Source organism: Fundulus heteroclitus, chromosome 8, assembly GCF_011125445.2.
Source record: "Fundulus heteroclitus isolate FHET01 chromosome 8, MU-UCD_Fhet_4.1, whole genome shotgun sequence".
NCBI classification, from domain to species: domain Eukaryota; kingdom Metazoa; phylum Chordata; class Actinopteri; order Cyprinodontiformes; family Fundulidae; genus Fundulus; species Fundulus heteroclitus.
Window position 1 is genome coordinate 11,808,350 of NC_046368.1, and position 25,091 is coordinate 11,833,440.

At 38.0% G+C, this 25,091-nt stretch overlaps 1 protein-coding gene across 1 annotated transcript in view; it reads left to right on the forward strand.

The window, feature by feature from the left end:
* Positions 1-25,091, forward strand: part of cntfr (ciliary neurotrophic factor receptor) — a gene marked incomplete at its 3' end in the record, with an annotated part of 321,955 nt that overhangs the window by 57,839 nt on the left and 239,025 nt on the right. The window contains 1 exon segment of the mRNA XM_036140103.1: positions 4,333-4,373. Coding sequence (XP_035995996.1) covers positions 4,371-4,373 — 3 coding nt within the window.

The window sequence follows — 25,091 nt, forward strand, 5'->3', positions numbered from 1 at the left end:
GTTTGATTATGTTGATTAAAGTTGCAACTTTTGTAGTCATGAATTCACACCTTCCTGGTTGGACTGAGTAAGAGTGTACAGCCGCGGTATTAGTCATCTTGTATGTCAGTGAACTAATAATGTGCACTCTGCCTAAAGGCTTTTTTTTTCTGATTATAAACTAAAAGAGGCAGACAATTTCATGCACATAATCCCCTCTTTTAGCTGGCGGCTCAAACATCTGTTTGCAAAGTGCTTCATATGACCAAGAAAGAAGGCAAACAGCCATGCCACTGTTACAGAGACCAAGCTGGCTATCAGATTTCTCGTAGTCTTTAAATCAGAATGTAGCAGCGTGATTGGAAGATTTCTATCAGGTTTTACCCTCTGAAGTAAAAATCTACCCACGCTCCCATGCCATAGTATCGCAACTGAATATTATTAAAATTTAATAAGAACGGACTTTTGATATATCCGGCTGTGAAACCACATGATCTGTTATTGGGGTGGTAAAAAGACACACGCTGAGTGTGTAATTATCTCTGAGAGTCGTCTCTCACTATTCACGCTCTCTCCAATCTATCCTAATCCCCTCTGTAGTAGCTACAGTGTATTTAGCCCTTTCCCATAGTCTGTTTTTGTCCTTTTTTTACTTGCACAATCACAATTCAGTCTTCTCGTAAACAATTTTGCTCTTGCCTGCTAATGCAACCTCTTTGGAACTGCAAAGAGGCCAGTGGGGTTTTCTTTTTACTGATGTGCTTGGTTTCATTTTGAGTTATTTTGCTGTGTTTCTTTTCTTTCATTCAGCACTGATAATGTTTGTTTATCTCAGCTTGCATGAAGCTTAATGTGTCACCCAGAGAGTTCAGGAGCTGCTGAACTGAAATTGTACAGCTGGTGTCATTGTCTGGGGGAGCACTGACAACATAAATACACAAAAATGTTTTTTTTTGTTTTTTTTTTTGGACCTTGAAAAAGTCATAGAATGGCAAAGAGACAGAGCAAAGGATGTTGACACATAGTGAAAGGTGGATAGAGGTAGAGCAAAGAAGATAGGTGCAGAGAAAGTCTAAAGTTGACTAAAAGGTGATGTTTCACCTGATTGCACATCCTGCAACGCTGGAGCTCAGCAGCATCAGCAAATTCACTTCTCCTTTATTTATTTATTTGTCTCTTTTGTCTGCTCGCAAAACGAGCAGCCTTGCTCGGGGACAAAGTTTTTTAGAAAAAAAGTAGCCTTTCAGAGACTGATGTCCCAAGTTACATCTATAGTGACTGCCTTAAATCTGGGCTGAATTAGGTAAATGCATGAAACAAACAATATGTGTCATAAAATCCCCTAACTTTGTCATGTTACCACAGCAACACATTTTATTTTTGTTTTGTTTTTTACATAAGCTAGGTCAAAATAAGGACGCAGTAAGCAGGGCAGAATACAAATGCACAACAGGTCCTATTTCTAAAAAAAGTTTAGAAACCAATGTATCACTTACGATGAACTTCAATATAATGCTCTACTTTGTGTTTGCCACGTGAATTCTGAATGAAATACACTGAAGTATGTGGTTGCGATGAGATGAAAGGGATGTAAATACTTTTGTAGGGCACTGGATCTATGTTTGTGAAAGTGATTAGAATGGTGCCTATAATATTAAGGTAAATTAAATCCATTTTTAAATTATATTTTGCAATGTTAGAAAAAGAAAAAAAAACAACAAATAAAACCAATCATATATTTAGGCATTTGGAAAGAAATCATAAAAAGTAAAAATTAATACATTTAAAAAGTATAAAGAACATGAATAAGTAAAAAAAGAATACATGTATTCTGTATCCTGTGGAAATGCTTTAGCTTTCATGTTTAGGTGTAGGCATGAGTAGTCTGCTGTTTTGGACCAAGAGTGAGGTATAATTATCTTTTAGCTGATACCTGCTTTGGCATCTCCTAATTGGAGATGCATGATCAACTATTGAATTTCCCATACATACGTATTAGCTTTACTTTTCAGACAGTACATATAATCTGTCTGTATCTAAGAACATTTTAAGAATTTAGTCTTATGTCAGTTAAATCACGCCTCAGTTAAAGTGCGTCAATTTGATTATGGTTGAAGCTGCAGTTGAGAGTTCAGAGAAAACAATGGCCTTAGCCTAACCCCTTGAACAAGCACACCTTTCAGATCCCTGTCCCTTGCTCTCTGCTATGGTACAGCCTTCCCTCCACAGCTCCTACCACACAGCAGAGCCTGATGTGAAAGCACAGGCTAGTAAGGGGGCTAACTGTTAAACGTAACAATAAGCTGCAGAGTAAAACCAGATTTGCTCTATGACCAGTAAATGTCGCTAGCTTAATTGTGTGATTAATAAACATGTAAACAAATCGAGGAGAGATACATACTTGTCAAGCAGAAATTTGGTAAACTCTGCATTGGTTACATGACGGTACATGCTGTGTGGGGGAGGGGAGTGAGCAACGGGTACATGAGTGTTATTGACATCGCTAAGCCATTCCTCCTGGCTCTGATTGGCCGTTTCTGACCGGTAAGGATGTAGTTATACAAATGGCAGTGGGACCACTGTAGGAGCCAGAGGAGCTTGATATTTGTTCACAGATTATCTGTCTCATATAAATGTCAGGACATGGTGACAGTTTTAAATAATAAGTATAAAAAAAAAAAAACATATATATATATATATATATACATTCTTTGTTTCACTGTGTTTCATTTAACTTTGCTCATATAGGACACTCCTCTCAATCTGTCTAAATATGTGTAAGGTTAATATCATATACTGGAGCAGAATGTATTTTATTATTTTATGGTAGTTTATGTCCTGTGTTCCTTGGTAAAGAGCTCCTCGTTCTGGACACTGAACCACTTCATCAAGGCCATGATGTGGCTTCACTAACAGCCGTTTTACAGAGCAGCAGATTTGGCTAATGTCCATGACAAGTTAAATTCCCATAAAGTGAAAGCTAGTGTGTGTATTGTGTGAGTTTGTCTGTGCACGTGCATTTGTAAGTGTGTCTAGTGAACAGTGTGAGAAGCGTGTAATAGGCTCACCTATCCACGGCTGCAGACTGATGGGCAGGTGGAAAGAATTGAAACCAGATGGATAGAAGTGGCGAATGCACTGAGGAGATAAGGCTGCTGTGAAGAGCCTATGGCAGTGTTCAGTAATACAAACATTAGTTTACTTCTTTCCAATTACACTAAACCAAAATATAAAAACATCTCTCTCTCTGTCTTAATATATATATATATATATATATATATATATATATATATATATATATATATATATATATATATATATATATATAATCACGTTATAGCCACACTACTGTAGCTATAACGTGATTTTCTGATAGTCTCACAGGGAAATACATGATTAGGAAATGAATGTAAAACATTTTATTACTCAAAGAAATATTAAAAGGGTGGTGTGCATTTGTTTTCAGCAGTGTTTTACTCTTATACCTTTCAATAACATCCGGTGCAATCAAGTGGCCAACTGTAAATCACTACGTGACTTTGATTTCTTTCTTTTTGTTTACCTCATTCTTTGCCCACCTTATTCCTTTTTTTCTTTTATTCTTTTCAAACAGATTTGTTTTATATAGAAGAAATGTTAGATTGATGATTCATTGCATTTTATTTGGAAATAACATTGTTTTGATTTCAAGTTGGACAATTTGAATAAAAATCTTAAAGGTTTGGCCTGCATTTACTTACATTTGATTTGAGAAGTTTTGGTGGAACCTACAGACATAACTTTGATACACTGGAGTAATGTTGCATTTCATTAATGCTCAGAAGTCGAAACGATCATGTTTCAAGCATATATAGTTGCTATCCTAAGTTAAAAGCCAATGCAACCCATTGACCGTGTCAAAGTCCAGATCTAAATTCAATTAGAAATATCAAGAAGATTTGGTATAAAGTTGAGGCACAAATTTGAAAGAGACAGGGCTCAACTGGCTACATTCTGGGGTATAAGAGTAGGCTGGATGCATGCCAAATGTTTCACGTTTATTTTGTAAAGAAAATTAAATTAAAACTATGTATCTTTTTCCCTCGACATTACAGTTATGCGCTAATTCATGTTTGTCTGTCATAACATATTAGCAAATACACAAAAATTTTGTAGATGTAACATGAAAAAATTTGAAAAAGTTGAAGTTACAATTTCAGAGGATTGCAGCTTCGCTTGATGTCTACACAATTCTTAAGCCATGTGACAAATTAGTTGTTCTTTTCGAGCTAGTGCTAAACCCTTCTCCTGATAACGTGCATGTATTATGTTCCAAAATCCTGGCAATAACTAACTCATTGTTTTATTTGACAGGGTGAAGAGGAGGACAGAGCCAAAGATTTCTCCACTCTATGGTAAGTCTAATTCTCATCACTTTCCCTAGATGTAAGAATGTGGTTTTATTAGATTTTTTTTCAAATTCTGACTGTTTTTTTCCCTTTTCTTATTATTGTGTTTCCTGAACCTGAAGTCCTTGAAACTTTTTGTTTCCCCCAAATTTTCTCCACAAACCAGAACATCAACGTATAACCCTCACTTTTGCTTCTATTGCTGGAACATTTTATAAGTTTGTTCTATGAAATCCTAAACCTTTCATTGCATCATTTTTGAAGCAGCTTGCCTTCACAAGGAGCCCTCAAGTTCAGATTGACAATGTGAGCCACATGTGTGAAAAAACACCAAAGAAAATTGCAAATGTGTTCGGTATGTGTGTGAAGAATAGGGCGTACGAACTAATAAAGCGTTGCTCTAAGAGTTGTATGATTTTCAAGGTTCTCAAGTGTTAGAACTCAAAACTGAAAATGTATGTTTCGAACCTCTGTCAGTTTGGTGGCTTCTGCTTGGCCAAGATCACATCTTTGGCCGTATCTGCTTGTCGTGGTGACATGTGTGTGTCAGCGGTGTGTCTGTGAGAGAGTGTGCATGACTGTGTGAAGCTGTGCATGTTGAAAGAACTCTGTAGAGGCGTATAAAGTTCCTCTGACCAGAAATGCCAGCGACATACACATGTCGACGGTCAGATATGGAAAAGTTGGAATGCAGACATTACACACCACCTGGCAGGGACACACACACACACACACACACACACACACACACACACTAAATATGCAGACGGCATGGACACACACGTAGACAGATATCCAGATTCCATGCAGGCCACTGCAACGCATTCAGACACCTCAGGCCTATTGGGTTACATACAGGGAAGTCCATGCCTGCCGCACCACTTTGAACACAGATAGTGTGCATAGACACTTCTATTCGCTCATCCAGACCTGCAGCTAAAATTAAGTATCATTAAAATAAAATGCAACAAATCACCTAAAGTGGTTTACAACAGATCTATACATAAATGAAGAATGATATTTGCATAAAGAATTACCAAATGCAAATTATTTCCCATTTGGCTGCTGCAGACAACAAACTGGATGTTATGAGCCTTGCTTTTGGGCAGCTTGACTTCAATTGTGGCGGCACATGGGGGTTGGGGGGGGCATTGCTTATGTGCCTCCCCTCCGCTCAGATTTCCCTCGTGCCAGTCTGGTGGATTTAACCGGCAGACTGCTGAAGGCACAGGCTTCTGCTGAAAAACAGGTGTAATGCAGCATAATTACTATGAGATTCTCTTTTCAGCCGTCGCTGTAATTGAGTTCAGGTTCAAGAATTTACTCTCTCCCTTGCGAGCGTTGGTCTTATGGCTTGGTGTTCGCAGCGATGCATGTTCACAATAAATAAACAGGCGGGATGCAAACATGTTAGATACATGAGGTGATGAGAAAAAAAAAACAGACTCTGGATACTGTCACTGAGAAATTCCCTCTCTCACGTTGAATAAAATTTACAGAAAATGAGGTTTAACAGCCAGATTCCATTGCCGATACAGCAGGGAAATTTAGTATTTACATCAATGTTTATTTTCTCAGAAAACATATTTTTCTTGGGGCTACTGACATAAAGCTTACACCAGATATGGTAACAATGCAAGTAATCGACAAATACAGGGAATTCAAAAGAAATCAATCCCTAAATTACGTCATGTGTAATAAAGTGGAATGGAAATAAGTATTGAAAACATAAATAAGCTACAAAATATGGAAAGCAGCTGAAATGTGTCAATATTTAGACTGGAATCCTGCTCTCTATCAGTTAAAATTTATATCTTTAGTTTAATCCTAATTGATGACCTGTAAAATGGGTAAATGCATACAACTAAGTTCTAAGACCTTTCCACACTACTGTGGCTAAACATTGGCATGGCATTGGTTACAAACAGACTTCTAAACTTCAGAATATTTCAGTGAGCGCCACTAGGTCCATATTTCAGATGTAGAAATAACATAATTTCAACATAAACCAATCACAGCCTGGCACTCCTGGCAACATTTCTGTCAGAGGAGTCAAAAGAATATGCAGACTATATTTTCAAGACCCAAGGACAACTTGCAGAGAGCTGAAAAAAGACCAGGATTGTGCAGGATATTGTTTTTATTTTTACATAAAAAAACAATAATGAAATGAGCTGCATTAATTAGCCATTCATACGCAATAACTGCACAAAGCTCCACTGAAGAAGGAAACAGATGATAAAACTCATTTAAAGTTTGTCTCAGAACATTTTAACAAGCCAGTAAAACAGCAGGATAATACAGTCAGGTCAACTGAGAACTCATTGCTAATTGTTGCTCACATAATGTTTAAAAGAGGCCAGTGATGATTGGAGTTGGGTCATAAGGATGTGGGGTTGTCTTTTTTTTTTTATAAAGAAAATGTTCAACTGATGAAGAGAGAGAAATTAAAGCTGTTAGAAACATCTAGTCTATCACCAAGCTTGAAGCTTCAGACATTTTGAAGCTTGTTTGCTGAAAAGCAAAAAGAAAGAAAAGGGGAAAAAGAGCTTCACAGTTTAAACGTTTTCCAATATCAATGAGCTAGCATTAATGCAGTTAATAGACTGCCAAATAAAATAAAATAAAAAAACAGTCACAAGGCATGAAACGGGGCATTTTTGTCAAGTCCAAAACTGGTCACTGTCACAAGAGGTTCTCCATCACAGTCACTGCCGCCTCACTCTTTCTTCCTTCTGCTCCTAGGGAGAGGGAATCAGAAGGAATAGCTAAAAGAGCAAAGCAGAATCAGCCTCATAAATGCATTCATTTAGCATTTAAAGAAGCCCCCATCATTGTACATGTGAGACAGCCCATGGAGACGCAGCCCTTTCTTTCCGTTTTTGACCACCAAAACAGTTCCGTTTGACATGCATCTCTGCAAAGTGCATGGCTCCCCTGCTGACGAGCGGCCCTGTGTGTCGTGGTGTTTTTGATGGTTGGCACTGGCAGGGGGGCTGGAGGGGTCACCGGTAACATGAGAGTTTGTGTGTTATGATCTCTCTGGGTTGCCTGGTCGGCAGAATTACCTTTTGCACATGGCTGCAGCCTCTCAGAAGAAGAAAAAAACATACACACAGATTCATCTTGTCTTTTTAAATCATATTGGCATTGATTTGTCTGTTTCACTTCCTGATTTCCTTCTTTACAAGTGCGTTTCGCAATAAAATTGACTTTGAAATTGACTTTCGGGTTCTGCAATTATGACAAGTACATTCAAAAAAAAAGGAAAAAAAAAAGATTTTGTACATCTCTGCCTGTGCGTCAGTCACTGTTTTGCCAACAAGTGTGCACATTGATGTGTGTGTTAGCTAAAAGCCTGTTCTGCCCTAATGGATTTAAAATGACCTAAGAGCTCCTTCAAGTCCTCTGCTTATGTCAGGCGGCAGGATGCTTTTTTTCCCTCCTCTTCAGAATGGTTAATTTTCTTTCATTTTCTTCCCACAACAGCTCTTAATAGAGTTTATTAGTTAACATTCTAAACAAGGAGCTGTCGTTGAGGGATATTTGAGAGACAATAGGAAATAACATGTAATCGCATAAGTATACAGTGAGCATTTGTATTTGTGCCATATAATTAATATTCAATAAATATGTATATGCCATTAAGGAGAACAGGTAAAGTAATCTGGTTGCCCTTAACGTTTTGTTAATTAGTTGGCTTTTCTGCTGAATTAATCATATGGTAGATACAAATGACCTTTAAAAGAAAAAATTGCGATGCATAGATGTCTAACTTTTCATGTGCTAACAGGTCTCTCTTGTAAATGAGAACATGTGTAAACAAAGGCATAATAATAATAATAATAATAATAATATTAATAATAATAATAATAATAATAATAATAATAATAATAATAATAATAATAATAATAATAATAATAATAAAATATATATATATATAACAGTAATAATAATGATGATGATGATGATGGATACATCTTGTGGTGTCCTTATTTAGTTTAAATCTAGATGTGTTGGACCTGGTCCTAGAGGGGCCGGGACCAAAGCGGACTTTTGACTTCAACCAACTCCAACTTTAGAAATGTCACAGCGGTTTATGCAGATGTTGTTTTATGACCCTTTGAACTATTGTCATGTTTGAATTGGGTGGTACCCAATTCAATTGACGGTGGCTGATTATCTGCAAGGGAAAAGAACATACAGTTCACCACATAGGTCATGTCATGGCCAACAAAGGCCATGGGATGACTACCATGACCTGTTGTAGAAAGCTGTGAGACTAGAAGCAGCATCATTCCAGAGTGCTAACTACAGCCTTATAGATAAACTGAATGTATTTTATCCACATAAAGTGCAAAAATAACTAGCCAATATTCTCAATATTTGACTGGACATAATTCAAAATAGAGTGTTAATAAAATGAATGATATAAGCATATCAGTATTCATCTTTTACTAATTTTCTTTTGCAGTCTGGTTCTGCAGCATTTAGGTCAGGATCAGTTGCCATCTCTGACAAGGAGGTGCTGACAAGGCAATGATGCGCCCCGAATTTGTATTAATGAACCATGTCCTAACCATGCTGACTAGACATTCCTCTCGAGGCTTGTTTGTGCTGTTAGACGCCTTGAGTATGTTTTCCAGCAGCCACAACTGAGAGCAGCATGCCTGCTGACAAGTCTCCGCACCGTGTTAGGCGAAGAACAGAATAAAGTTAGCCATGTCAACAATACATGTTGACAAGGCACAGCTGAGCGCCGCGCTACTCCGCTTGCCCTTGTGTGGCTTACAAGAGCATGGATGTTTGGTGACAAGCTGCTCTCCGTTCCCCCACCCATGTTAGCATGGGTAGGGTCTCACAGACATCTGCAGTCTGGTGAAACTTGAGCCTCTCTTTCCAGCAGACACTGTCAGCGTGTGTTCGCTGATAAGGATTATCGGAGACGTGTGAGCTCTGCGGCCGGGGATTGTCCCACTTGCTGCTGGAGGTCAATACATGTGCGGTCTAATGTCTGTGAGTGTTTGCGAGTGATTGTGTGCGTGTGTATTTGCCAGGCGGTGGGGGTTAGGCCTGGATTGAAATGACAATGGAAAGGAATTTAAATGAGAGAAAAAGGGGGATCAGTGATGTTTGCAAGAAGGATGGAAGGAGCTTTGGCACCATTGTTATTCTTCCTCTTTGTCATTCTGCCTCTCTATCTCTTTATCTGCCTATTACAAATGTTCTGCTCTCTCTGTCTATCACCCCTGGCTGTCACATTTCTTTAAAAAAAAAGAAGAGTCACAGTTTGCCTCTCCAAACTTAAACATTCAAAAGAAGTTTTTTTTATGCACTTTTACCTTTTTCTGGGTTTACTTCGGAATTTCACACCTCCAACACCCTTTTACTTTGAGTTTTAGAGTGACTTAGACAAATAGGGGTCATGTAATATTTATGCACAGGAGGTCAAGAAAAGTTTTTAGAGACTAGAAATTACAAAAAAAAAACAAAAAAAAGTATGAATTACAAAATTGTATCAGTTTTTATTTATTATATAGCAATCTTAAGGCTCACCTTTAATGGTGTGCTGATGCTTTTGCTATACCAAATTATTTCTATATAAAAATGTTTATAAATGTTTTTATTGTGTATAAATGTACTCAAATTAAAAGGTTGGATTCCAATTTTATTTAATCTCCAATTGGAACATTTTACATCAATTACAGATTATTTAAAACAAAGTTAATATTTTTTTGAAAACCATACTTTGTTTGGGTTAAGGTAAAAAAAAAATTGGATTCCAAGATTTACCCCAACATATTGTTAAAAGTGTAATATCTCATCCTCCAACTTCTTATGCATTATTAAAATCTAAATGCTGATGTTTGTTGAATGGAAAATCCATGCATTTCAACAAGCTCTCAAAAACTTTCACAAAAATCTCTCACAAACCATAAAATGGGACCAAAACAAATTCAATATTCTTCGTCTACTTAAAGCTTGTTGTATCTCTTCTCTGTTATAACTTTCTATGTCTCCTTTCTCCTCTTATGACACCCCATCTGTCGCTACATATTATATGTTCTGACCTTTCCTGTAATCCATAGTAAAAAGATTGTGTGGTCAAAGGTAGTCCAGCAGCAACAATAACCGAGCAATATGTGCCGTACATGATCTAAAAAGGAAGATGATTCATTTTTATCACTTTCTCTCTGTCATTTAAAACACATGCACTCTCACGTTCTGTCCACGTCTCAGTTTCTGTACCCACCCACCCACCCCTCCTCCTCTTCCTCCTCCTCCTCCTCCTCATCGCTTTGCTCTGCAGCAGCTCTAATTGCGATCAATTAGGAAACTTCAGAAGGCTGAAATAGGAGATGTGACAAGGGGCATCCGCTGAGTTGGCAGGGAGGGAGAGAGGGAGCAAAAAAGAAGAGAGAGTGAGAAAGAAGAAGAGGTTTGGATGAACAGGAGGTGGAGGAGGAGAGGAAAAACTGGGATATAGCTGAGGGGAGAGCATGGGAGGGGCAGGGGAGATGACTCCGAGTTGGTGTCGAGAGATGAGCTAATGGTAATGGCGTGATTGATGCGGCCACGGCAGCTGAAAGTCACATCGTTTTTCATGCCAGGTATCGATTCCTGACAGTTGTTAGCTTCGGGGTTCACAGCATTCGGCATGGCACAAGCACTGCCACGGTTAGAAGTTAGGGCTGTATTCCCATCTGAAATATGTACTGTTTGAGTTCTAAAAAAGATGCTCTGAACAAAAGCACCGCAGCTGAAATCCTCAGGCTGATAGCTCCAAAACAAGGAACTGAATTTAGAAAACAGTTACACAAAACTAAAGCATGAATGCACAATACGCCTTGGTTTACTGAGCTCTGTCTTTGGTCTGGGGTCATATTTAATTCATTTGAATATTGTTGAAAAGTTCATTTATTTTAGTAACTTAATCACTACTTGACACCCTATAAAATGAAGTTTGTTCAGTCCATATGGTGATCTGTTTAAGATAGATGTCCAACTTGATAAACACAGGTTTGCATGAACTGTCCATGATGAGCAAGCTTGAAGCGACTGTGGAGAGGAAAAACTCCCCTTTGGGAAGAAACCTGTGGCAGAACCGAGCCCAACATGGTGGTCTTCTGCCGGACCAATAACGGGGTGATAGTGAGTGTTGAAGACTGAAGGGAGAAAACACTCTGATGGGTTGAGGATGGAGGAACGTCTTGGAAGCTAGATGAACTCAGCTACGATGGTGGAGAAGGGGTTGGGGGTGGGTTGAATCGGACATCTGATTCGAAATCCGACATGCAATCCGTTTGCGCTTGCTGGTTAGCAGGCTGAGACGTGGATTTGAAGTTGCTTTTAAGATGAGCGTGGGATGCTGATTGGGCTTCATGGAGGTGCGGTTCGTAGCTGATTGGCTCACATCAGAGGCGGATCGGACTCTGAATGGAGGCAGGTGATGAGTTTCTTCGATTGAACTTGCGCTTCAGCTTCATTTCAAAAGCTACTTTTGATCAGATGGAAAAAGCCTCTCCAGATGACATATTATTTATTGAATGAGATTTGAATCTTAGTTATACATTTTAAAATGTATCGTATGTCAGATACCTCATGTGAAAAAGTCACCAAATGTCAGCAAACAAACCCCTTTGGAGGTAGTTTTCAACCTTAGTATTTTATTTTTTTGTTCATTTTAATCCTGGCCTGCTGTTTGATGTAAAATAAAACTTTTCTGGCCTTCTCTTTGTGCTCAGATGTAATAAACTTGTTTTCATTTATTCACTGGAATAAAACACACTGTATCCACAAACTCTCTCCAAATATATGATTTTGGAGGTGATGAGGTGTACCATGAAAAGCTGCTAAAATCAAGGTCCAATGTCACAAGAAATATATTTTCATTATGATTTTAAACCTCTGACCTTCCTGTTTTCATTGAACAAAGAAAAGCCTGTAAAATTTGCCCTTTACCTTCAGGATTTACTAGTTCTATTGGGACGTTGGAGGCAAAATTGCCGTGAGATTAGAAATAATGAGATCAGAAAGCTGAGCAATACCTGCACATAGGCCTCATTTAAATATTGCTGAACATTAGGTTTATACAAAGCCCCAATGTTCAACAACTTTGGTTTAATCTACAACCCAAGAAGAGAATTATTGTAATTTAAAATAGACTTTACATACTAAAGGGTAAATCTGAAAACATACTGTATTTACCATAGTATCCACTAATATTGGCACCACCAGTTAATATGTGTACAAAAGTCTTTAAATAAATGGTTGTTAAAGACAACTTGCTGATCCTTAAGATGTCAATCTTTGCAGTGGTTCCCCGAGAGTGAGCCTTGGAGATTTTTTACTTCTCCATTCGCTTCCTCTTGAAGTGACGTCGCTCATTTATCCATGGTTGCTTGTGCCCCTGTTTCTACCACATATTTTCCTTCCACTCAACTTTCTATTAAGGCTTTTATACAGCACTCTGTAAACAGCCAGCTGCTTTAACAGAGATTATTTTTGCCTCACCCCCCTTGATTTTGGAAGCCACAACACAATATTTCTGTAAAAATGTTAGCACATGCACTCGGGGACAAAGACCTTAACTTTTGGAGACATGTCCTGTGGCCTACCAAAACAAAAATTAAGCTGTTTGGGCAAAATGATCATTGCTACACATTTAAATAAAAAAGAGAAAGCTCGCAAGGCGACTACACAACCCAAACAGTGTAGAGCAACATGTTGCGTGGGGATTTATTGCAGGTGGGACTGATAAACTTCACAATGATAGAATTATGAAGAAATACCATTTTTGTCAAAATACTGAAACATCTCAGGGCATCACACTTGGGCTCGTTACGGGTCTAAATGGAGAGTAACCCTAAGCATGATGCCAAATTATGTACCCAGTGGTGTAAGGGGTATAAATTTAATGTTTTGGAGTAGCCATCACAAAGCCCTGATCTCTTGCCCATAGGGAATTTGTGGGCAGAGTTGTGTGTCTGTGCAAGTGGACCTACAGACCAGTCTGAGGTCAAGCAAACTATTGTTAGAAGCTTGTGAAAATATATCCAAAGCAGCCAATTTGAACCTAAATCTTAGCTTTCGCTTTTTCTCATCATGTAATAGTTTCTACTTTCTTTGAGGCAGCTTTGGTGGAACAGTTTTTTTTTTTTTTTTTTTAAAGAAAAGAACAAGGATGTTGTTGTTTGCCAACGAGTTCTGCTCACATGAAACATTCTAAAATAGCGCCATTAGCCTGAAGATTTCTGTAATGGAAATGACTCGTGTGCCTGTTGCCTTCAGCTTTCTGAGGCGACAGAATAAGAACGCTCTGGCCGCCACGATCCTGGCAGAATTGTATTATTTCATGCAGAGCTTGACTCTTGGATAAAAGTAAGCTTGTAAATAAACCAAATGGTAATTTGGACAGCTCATGTCAGAGATATGGATGTAAGTCTGTAGCCTTGGGTTTGTTAAGTGTTTCTGTTCTTGATACGCACACTAGACACTGAGAGCCTCTGGTCTCTTGTTTAGCCGGCTTTGCCTTGGGGCATAACAGACCCTTTTATCTTGTCACCCTAATGTTTTTTGTGTGTGTGTGTGTGTGTGTGTGTGTCTGTGTGCGAATGCGCGCGCGTGTGAATGCGTGTGTGAGTACTTGAGTCAGAAAGACAGAGAGCAACGGAGAGAGAGCAAAGCTAGTGAGGAGATAGAAGGATCAATACTGAGCCGTCAGGAGGTCTGGCAGTCCCAGAGAGAGAGGGAACAGGACACCCAGCGAAGAGTGGAGAGGGAGACAAAGTGAGAAAAGGAAGGAAGGAGAGAGGGGGGAAAAGGGGAAAAGATGGGGGGAGAGATGGATGGGGGACTAAAAAGTAGGAGCACATCAGGGCTGGAGATGGGAATGGGGAGCACATGTGCGGGGTGATAAATTAGGTGACACAAGGGAGTGAAAGAACAGAAGAACGGATAACGCAGGTGAAAAACTGTGAATTGTTGTGATTTCAGCAGCAACAGGTGAAAATTACACAAAAACTAAAGCGCCGTTGTTTTTAAGATATCAATTTTGACGACATCCTTCCTGTGTTTCTGAAGGGCGAACATTTTTTACACAAGTTCTGCGTTCATCCAGTCTTAGATGAAATGATCAGGCTTTTAAAAGTTGAATTATTTCCTTAAAATGTCAACCCTTAATGTCCAGTTTGGCAGCTTAGTCCTGTGAATGGCATATCAGCCGGTTCCGTCTTTGCAATGTCTAACTATTCCAGCGATGCTCTTCCTCACAATGCCCTGCGCAACGAGGGTGGGGCCAGGATTTACAGCAACTTCAGAAAGTGCTTCCGTTACTCGTGAACAGGTCTTTACTGTCAGTGACCAAAAAAAAGTGTCTTTATAACATTGGTTTTGATGCATAATTCAGCAAACATAAACATGAAATGAGGGGATAAGTAAAACTGTTTCCCACCAAGAACTAAAAGCTTCGACTCGACACCTATAATAAATATTTTAACTCCAGTGACCTTACCCTCCATGTCTCTGTGAATGATTTATTGTTCTTCCAGCTTCTTGTCTATTTTTAAACCCTTTGTCTTTTTTTTTGCAGTTTCACCTCCGTTTCTCTTCTTTTATTTTTTGACACCATGTTTTTAAAAAAAAAAAGTTTTAAACTAAAGGCTAATAAGACACAGTTGTGAGTCTGAAAGCTATAAAGGAAACTACAAAAGGTGTAAGTAAAAACAGGCAAAAAGAAATAATCTTTTCTGTGAATTATCTCTGAAGCTCATTGGCCATTATTATCTTGGCAGAGTGTATTTCATCTGGTGATGATTAAGTATCTTAATGGGCTCTGGGAATAGTATTATTTAATGCAAGAGAATGAAATGGGGAATGAAACCCTATTATTATGAAATGAGGAATTCCTCAAGTTGAGGAATTCGAATTGTAATTTTCTTTATACTTTGGCCAATAATGACCCAGGTTCCTTAATGAAGGAAAAAGCTGCAAGGCATAACATAGCATTGCACAATGAAATTTAACTTGAAAAAAAAACTATATTACAATATCTCCTCTTCACTAATGCTTTATCTGAAGTCTAGCAGGACAGTAAAATTAGTGTTTTATGATTTAATTCATAATTTTGCATAATGATTCTCTAATGCTAATCAGCTGGCTGCAGTAGGGATTAAATTAATATAATTTGCCAAAGGCAATCTTTAAACATACAAGATTAGTGACAGTATTATAGCTACATGATAGGGACATGAAAATGATTCTTTGAGTCAGTAGAACAATATTTAGGTTTGACAAAGTCAAGAAAATGTGTATAATGCTTAGTTTTTGTTCTTGTTATTTTCTGACACTCAGTGGTGTTTTTTGCATAAATGAAGCCCTGGGCAAGCTCCTCCTTCTGCCCCCCCCCCCCCCCCCCAACATGGTCTCAAGCTCTGTTTTGTGTTTAGATAAATAAAATCAAGGTTTAACATATATCAAATCATGTTATAATATTGTCTCTGTAGAGTAAACTATAATTCCAGAAAAACAAAATCAGCCTGCTTATTTAGTACTGAATTACAAGCTGCAGCTGTGGTGTAAAGCCATATTTCATACAGTGGTTACACTGTCTTACTACTACTAATAATACTATTAATAATAATAATAATAGTAATAGTAGTAGTAGTAGTAGTAATAGTAGTAGTAGTAGTAGTAGTAATACCAGTGCAGAACTGATGGGATTTTATTTTATTTATTTGAGTATCTATGCCAGCTGTGCTGCTCTGGGTGTCTAGGCATACTGTCTACACTAAAACAGCACTACTGTACAAATCTAACCAGAATTTATTTGATTCCCTTTGACCCAGTGACCGATATTTGAGACAATGTTCAAAAATTAATAAAAAAGGAAATCGATTAAATAACATTCAGAACCAAAGTGTAATTATAATTGTTCAGAGAAACTATATATAACTAATTAACTTATGTTTATATTTTATATTTTTTCATGTAAAACAATTTGGGCACATTGCATTTCTTTTCATTTGATTTTGACTCATTTGAGCCAGATAACAGTTTATTGTAAGCTCATACTCAAAGAAATCAGTTTCACAACAATCATAGAAAGCTGTCAGACACATATTCCGTTTAACACGTTCCGTATCGAACCTTTTTTCAGTAGTGGACTGAATTATCTAAAATAATCGTTTAGCTAACATGTCTCTTTCTATTACTTGAGCAGTCTTAGCTGCCTGGTATTCAGCAATTTTGGTGCTGAAGACAGCTTCATTTATAACAGAAAACGCCTTAGCAGCCAGCCTCCCTCTCTGTCTGTCTCAAGGTTAGGGCTCACAAGGGAGGAGAGGCATCCGGTTACTCTAATGCATCATGGCTGCTGGAGGACACACATGCACACACCTCGTCACAGACTGTCTCACCCCATCTCTCTTTCCCCCTGCACACACTCTGGTGAGCTGATACCCTTGTACAGGTCAAATGCGTGGCCGTGGCCTTCCCCTGGTGCACTCCTGCTACCTGCAAGTCGTCTGTGTCCGGGCAAATGACATGTGTCCAGAAATAAAACCAGAAACGTGCCGAATCACCTCTCGCCGAGGTTAATCAGCTGAGCAGCACTTCATTTCGGTTTAAAGTCAGCCAAATGAGATGTGCCACGTTCGGGCCGTGACTAAACTGATTGGTAGTCCCGTGATTTTGGAGATTACGCATTACGGATGCTTCTGTGATTTTTTGCAGTCGCGCAATACTGTTCTTTCAGGCCGCTGGCTTTCCGTCTGAAGCCCATTAAATGTGTTCATTCACTGAAGTTAAATTTTCGTTTTAGCAAAGCAAGAGATGAAAAGTTCAGTAGGCATTATTTCAGTGAGCCAGCAAAAAACGATCGTATATGGCTTTTAGATCAGATCAGCGGACGGTACGTTTATCATCATTCTTTTCTTGGCGGTCATGACGAGTGGAGGATAAGAAAGGGTCATCCAAACTGCCTCGAGCGTGCACATCCCATAATGCTCATATACCCACTCCCTAAAATACATAAACCCTGTTCTCTCTTCATTCATCATCACAGTATTTGCTTATTTTTCATCTGTTTTATTGGCTTGGCTTGACGATTAAAGTGAAGATGCTTTCTTGGACATGACCATTAATTTGTTGTGAATATTGTTCATCTTGCAAACTTTGGTATTACAACTACAAACAGACATATAAGCTGCATTCGACAATGAATCATCACACAAAAATGGAAGTGTTATAAAGGTCCTACAAATAAACAGCTTCAGCCCACTGATCACAAGGTATTTATTGTCAAAGTGTGTCATGGATTTCTATCTAGTAGTTATAATTATGCGACTTTATCTGATGAAATAAGTCCATGCTATTTTTTGAAACCCATATATGAAGGTAAATGCTGTGAGCTGGAATCCCTGTTGCATCTATGCTTGAGACTTTTGTTTTGAGGTAAAAAAAAAAGGTTGTGGTTGAGTTGTCTAATTGTATTCGCAGTTGATTAATAAAGACTTGTTATTGGTCAGGCTGACAATCATTGCTTTATTAATTTAATTAAATAAAGTTAAAGTACAAAAGCATGTTTTTACTGACAATGAATGCATTTATATATCTCCAGTTTAAAAACGAAAGAACTCTGTTGGACAAGCTTGAACCAGACAATTATATATTGAACAGAGATTCAACAGTATTAATGATGAGTTAAACATTTGTGAAACCACCAAAGTTTGAGTATTTTCACTTTTTCTTTTTTGACTTTGGGTCCATATGTAAGAATTAGACAACCATAACAACTACAATGTAAAGACTGGTCACACATAAAACTGTGTATTCTACACTAATTACAGAGTCTTTACATCCCTTTATAGTTTGTGAAGTCGTTTCTCTATTTGTACAAAGAATGGTGAGTATTTCTTTGCTTAAAAAAAAAACCTCACTTAAATTTCATGTGAACCCAATTTTTTTGGGCTGAATGTGTTGTTACACTCCTAAAGGTTACTAATCATTCTGACAGTCGTGTCGGCCTAAATGGAGAATTAGATTCTCATGGGATCCTGTAAGAAACCACAAACTGAAATTTCCATTGGAAGACCAACTGCTGACCTCTGATTTAAAGAAATGACCAGTCCAGAAAGGGCTCCTCTCCCTCCTCACACACATGAACGTGGACACAAAAATAAAACCCACTCTCTCACGCACACACACTCACTCTTATTCCCAAGTGTAGTTAGAGGGCCTTAGTGTGAGAGCCCAGAGGAAATGCAGACACAGCAGAGGACAGGCTATCCATTGATCCGGGTATAGACTCTCTCCTTCTCAGGCTCTCCTCTCCGTTCTCTTTTAGTGCTCTCCCACACGGTCTCTGCTATTTTTTTCTCCCCTCTATCTCAACCTCTTGCTTTTTTTTTCTAATCTTCATGCCATCTCCAGCCCAACCTCCTACATGAAGTTTTGTATTCCTGTGATCTGCCACCCCCACTCTTATTATATCATACATTTTCTCTCTTTTGGCCATTTCTGTTACCTCTTCTCCTTTGCCTGTTTGTGTCTAGTAACCAAGCTCTCCCTCCCCTCTCGTGGTTGCGTTGCTGGTGCCACATCTCTGTTTATTATCCGTGTCTGCCAAAAATAAACCCATTCTTCCTCTGCCTCTTTGTTATTCCCTTCACTTCTCTTCAACAGTATGTCCTCTTAGACAGTTTTTTTTTCTTTTTTTTACTTTTCCATTCTTTCTGTCTCCAATTATTCACGATAATTAAAAATATTTGTGACTTCGATGGAGAAAATATTTAAAAGGTATGATAAATACCGGAGAAAGACGAGGTAAACCTTATGGTAAGATGAAGTAGGATTGAATGTAGGGCTCTACGGTATTAGGAAAACATGACATCACAGTAATGTTATTATTGAATATTCTGATAAAGATATTGAATCCCATTAATCCACATTTCCATCCCTACTCCTTTTCATTTCCACGTTTTAACATGTCCCTCTGACCCTGATCAGACATATGGCCAATTTGGGATCACTGTCAGAATGTCCTGGCTGGCTAACCATTAGCCGCTAAACACTAGCCGCTAACCACATTCAAGTTAGCATTTGGTTCATAGCTTCCCATTGCAGCAGTTTTATTTTTATTCAGTTAATATACCTTAACTGGACAATTCTTTACTGAACAGTAATTTCAAGAAGCACCATTTTAGAGCTATGACACCTTTTTATATTACTTGTAAAAACACAAAAAAGCAGCATTCGCGATGCTCTTTTTTTTATAACAAAGACTACAAAAGGTATAAAAACATATGGACTAGGTAAATTTGAACTGGATTATTGTACATTGTTTACAGAGTCTTTAGTTTGTGATTGTGATACATTTTATTTTGGAAAACATAACATGTGGATTAAGTTTTATGTGTTCTTATTTTTGACTGCGGCCATGGGCAAATTTAGATTTATTATGGATGTTCTTGATGCCATTTTTTATGTAAATGGGATGCTTATTGTCTTTTCCATTTTGATGGGTAGTACAAGTACTGGGCTTCTTTATCACAGCATATTAATACCCACAGGAAGAGAAAGAAGTCGTGCATTACAAAGTAAAATGTCCAGACTCTAAGACTGATAAAAGATAATAACTGGCATACATTGTCTTGTCATATTTATTAAAAGAAATTGTTAGGAGGGGTGATGTTGTTACTATACAATACTTAGTATGTAGCAAGAATTTGTTCATATTCTTAACCACTGAATTCATATAATTAACTTGGATTCTTGAAATTTGACTTGAAATCTTGAAACAAACAAACCACAGTTTAAGAAAGCAAGCTGAAGGATTGTGATCATCTAAAATAATAAAGAATCCAGAATATTTAATATCATTATGTAGCCATTATGAAATTTCGGTGAGACATTGACTCAGAATTCCCACATAATACACAGACACAAATAAAGGCTTGATGTTCATGTTGAATACATTGACAATACTTCCTGAGAAGCTAAAATGTGTGCAAATAGTCCTCAGCACCTGATAAGATTTAAATGTTCAAGTAAAAAAAGAAAGAAAAAATGTCAGGAAAGAGATGGAAACAAAGCAAACGTTTCATCAAAGTTGTGGTAAGTATACATGTGTTAGAGGTGGGCTCAAAAATAAACGCAATGCTGCTGGAGAGAGAATACAACGTGCTCAGATGTATTCGCCTCACAGCCTTACTGATTACACTATCAAGAGATAATTAATCCACATATCTCGCTTTTTCTTTACTTTTTTTTCCTTCTGTCACCTTTACCCATCCCTTCATCACCTTTGTCCACCTTTCTTCTTTCTCTGCTGTAACTCACCCCCCTCGACCTTTCGTTTCCTCACTCGGTGCCCCTGCGCTGTTCCCCCTGGACAGGCTTTTTATGTGAGCCATGTGGACCTCCCTAATGACATGTGGACGTGCATGTGTGCGCGTGTTTTGTTGAAGGTGCTGACATGTGCATGAGCGTTTTGTGTGCCTTGGTGCGTGTATTTGAAGTGCTGACGCGCCCGCGTGCGATGGAGGTGCTGACGTGTCTGATCGAAGGTGCAGTTCTCCACCACTGAAGTTGTGCCGACAGACCTTTTTACCTTTGAAGAGGCCGGTGAAGAGACGAGTGCGTGGGTTAGGTGGGGTGAGGGGGGTGGGGGGGGGGGGGGGGTTGGGGGGAAGGGAGCAAAAGTGTAAATGAAAAAAAGAAAAGGAAGAAAAGGGATTTGCTGAGGATGGGAGGGACAGGGGATCAGAGTGTTGAAAAGTGAAGGGAATTTGCCGTGGTGTACCTCCTTGTTATCTATACGGCTTTCAGTTAGAGAGGTGTTAACGCACAGAGCTCCTTCTGAATGCACGAATTGTAAGAAACTAGAAAAGAAAAAAATCTGAAGAATGGTTGCAGTAGGGCTTAAAGAGAGAATGGGAAGAGGCAGAGATGATGAGAAAGGAGAAGGAAATGAAAAACAAGGGAGAGGAAGGGAAAGACCCCTTGGCATAAACAAGGTGCTTGAAATATCATGTTTCAGCCTCTCAAGGCAGTGCGGAGATGAGAGGGCACTGAGAGACACAGAGAAAGAAGAGGTGTGGGGGGTATGTCACAGTAAAACGAGCTTTCCTGGGAGATGACAAGTTTTAAAGAGAACTGATTAGGGCTTAAGTGTTGCCTAAGGACTCTCCTTGACTGAGAAGGGCACACTACCTTCACAGAGGTTACCAGGCATTTTTCCCCACTAAAGGGGCTCATGCAGCATTTATCCCTGTCACTTTTAGCTCAGAAGATGGTTGACCACTCCAGATAAATCGGACAATAAAGAGCAAAAAGGCAAAGCATTTTTATTATTATTTAGACAGATTAAAATGCTCATAGAACCTTGGTAGAATCTCCTACTTATCAAACAGAAGCTCATATGGTAAAACACCTTAGGGGTCTCCATCATAGATTTTAATTATGTTGCTTTTGTTTTTGATTTTGGGGTAAACAATTTCTATAAAAACTAAACACTAAAATTTACAGTTAGTCACTGCCAGAAAGGTCACTGTTAATAAAAAATAGTGTTGATTTCTTCAAGTGAAGATGATGATAAGACCATTGATCTACTTTCTAATGGTAAAACTACTTCATAGCATTATGAGTTGCCCTGGTTTGCTTTTGAAGAGAACTTCCTGATTTATTTTTTTTACTTAGAATTTGTCAAACATGCTGTTGTTTTTGTGATTTTATCCATCACGTTGTGGAGTACTGATTAGCAACAACTGATGTGGCACAGCGAGGTATTCACAATGTATTCAAACCTCTCCCTGTTTCGTTTTGTCCTCTATTCAATAACGTCTGGGGGAAAGAAAAAAAAGAAGCCCTGAAAAAGTTACACTTTTATGCTAGTTAGAAGAGTTCAACACGTTAAAATAAGGATAGATGGCTACAATGATCATGTTTTGGCTTTAGTTTGCAACTAAAGTATTGTTGTCCATTAATCATTTACAAAATAAGTGTATTGGGAAATGTATTCATTTTCCGCTTTTAGCTTGAGCAGCATCCTTTATTCCCTAAGCCTCACAACTTGATTAGAGATTGGCTGGTCGGAAACTGAATACTCCAGTCTTCTCTGATCAGTGAACATGCTATCCTTACTTGTTAATACATTGCTCTGTCAACAACACTTCTCCATGTAGAGATTGTTTCTACCAGTAGACTCAGTTCTCAATTTTCAATATCAGTGAGGAGTTTGTTAATGAAGTCGGAGGAAGTGTTTAGAAGCTATTTAAAATTAAAATGTGTTTTTACATGTCGAGACATGTTCACGGTTTCTTTAGGATGTGTGTGTGTGAGAGAGAGAGAGAGAGAGAGAGAGACAGAGAGAGAGACAGAGAGAGAGAAACTCTAGATAACAGGAAGGCTGAACAGTGCACTAAAAGGTATCTTTGCTTTATCTTTTTGCGAGCCATATTTGGTATGAAAAATGTTGGAATTGGACATTTTGGCAGCATTTTAGTAATCTTATGGTCAAGGTAAGGATCTCCATTCTCTATGGAATGCGCACACACACTGCTGTTTCAGTACTGCTAATTATGCTAACGCCTAATATAAAAAGGAAAAGACAGTTTTAATTGTGAAGGTCGTAATAATTTTGTCCCTCTTTTGAATTATTACAATAAATGCTGTCTGCTGTTCTTAGCTCAACTGCTACCTCAGATAGATTATGTAACATTGTCTTGGCTCCAAATACAATGTTTTGCTCTAAATGTTGAATTTGTTCTTATTGCCTATTTCTTAACCAAATTAACTAAAATTGACTGCAGCAGCTGAAAGCTTTGTAAAAACAACAGATTAGAAATAAGCTATACAATTCTGACTAACATCGACTATCTTGTTCTTATTTTGATAGGTTTGACTTGCACAGTTTACAAAAGTTCTGTCAGTACAGAAACATTTCAATAATTCTACCAGGTTTTTATTATTGTTGCTGCTCATTTGTCATAAAATAGATGAGTTGTACCATTAATGTGGCAAGTGGATGCTAATGAAATTAAGATACATTCTCTGCAATCTTACTCCTAAACACTAGGTGTCAGTATTACTAATTGTACTGCTACACAGCAAAGATGGCTGCAAAGGAAGCACCATTCAGAAAGAATACTTTTTATAAGAAAACCTAACAGTTACAACAAATTTGCATATGAATGGGATAGAAACACCAGTATCAATTTTAATGATGACATTAGTATGTTATTTTATTTAATTTTTTTGGGAGGGTGTATGTATTAAAGGATTAACATCTTAAGTCTAGAGCAATTACAAGCAGAAAAGCATGTCCTCTAAAAAATGAGGTCATGAATCTGTTTCTGTCTTCAGGTGCTAATTTATGTTATACATATGCATGTTAGCTTTCATTTAGTTTGCATATATCTGCACTACAGTCTCTGTGGTGTAATGTACAATGAATTTATTTCATATTGGTAGCAGCTTCTCCAACATTGCCTTGTAACACTGAAGCACATCAAGAATATCTAATAAGTATTTCTCCCTTGCACAGCTGAATATTTCTAGGAACCCAGCACTCCGTGGTGGTCTTGAAGAAGTCTCTAAGGTACATAGGATGCCTTTGATGTTGTATAGCTATGGTTGCATGATAACAAGATAGAAAACAAGAGAACAGTAATTTAACAGACAGGAAAGAATAATAGTAGAGTGAAAAAACTCTTACCACAGATAAAGGACAGCCTGCTTTCTATGTAAATGTAAAGAAGAAAGGAAATTGTAAATGTAATGGACTATGTTGTATTAAACATTTAAATCTTTAGAGTTGTGAAAATATAAAGCATCCATCTATCTCATTATTAAGCTGACAAAGTATGACATTTTTTCAGATGTTTAGGAGCATATTGCAGATACTGTATATGTTTATCCTGCTCTATTTTGTAATGAAGGGTTACAAGTTGTGAAAATCTTGTAGAGACAAATGCCACATATGCATTCAACGCTTTCATCTGTATAATAACATCAGTCATGGGTCCCGTTCTACTTTAAGGTGAAGTGTAACATTGTGTGGCTCCACATCTGATAAAAGCAAAATATAGTTGAAATGGATTAACCCTCAGATCATGTCTAATGTGTGTTAATATATTTAGTGAACACTGAAAAACAGCAAGGGACTAAATAAATATATTTAAAAATGTGCATATATTACAGGTGATTTAGATAATTATATGTAAATGTCTGTTGTGTTGTTTAGTAGTCTGATAGATATAAGTGTTTAAAAAATCCCTTTAAATCCTTGAAGTCTATAGTACACTTTGCTTTATTGCACATATGCTCTGAGCCCTACATTTTGAACTGTCTGACAGGATTGCTAGTTAAGGGTGATTGATGCCCATAGCTCCTCTCTGTTGTTAAGGAGAGATGAGGGAGAGCAAGTGATGTAGATCGGATTGGAAGCTGCCTGCTGGTATCTGACTTCAGGAATGGTGATTAAAAACACATTATGACAAAGGCAACATCTGGTGGTGCATTTGATGCATCAGGCTAAAAGTCTGTGTGGTTGCTGCATTAGTCTGTCAAAAAAAAAAAAAACAACAACTCTGAACTCTGTTTCAAACAACAGCCAAAGAGGACGGTGTCAGCATCATATTGCTTATGTTGCCTTGAGAACATTCATTACCTTGGTGTCAGTTTTATGGAGTATAGCAGCCTGCAGTATATGCGCTTTAAATGATG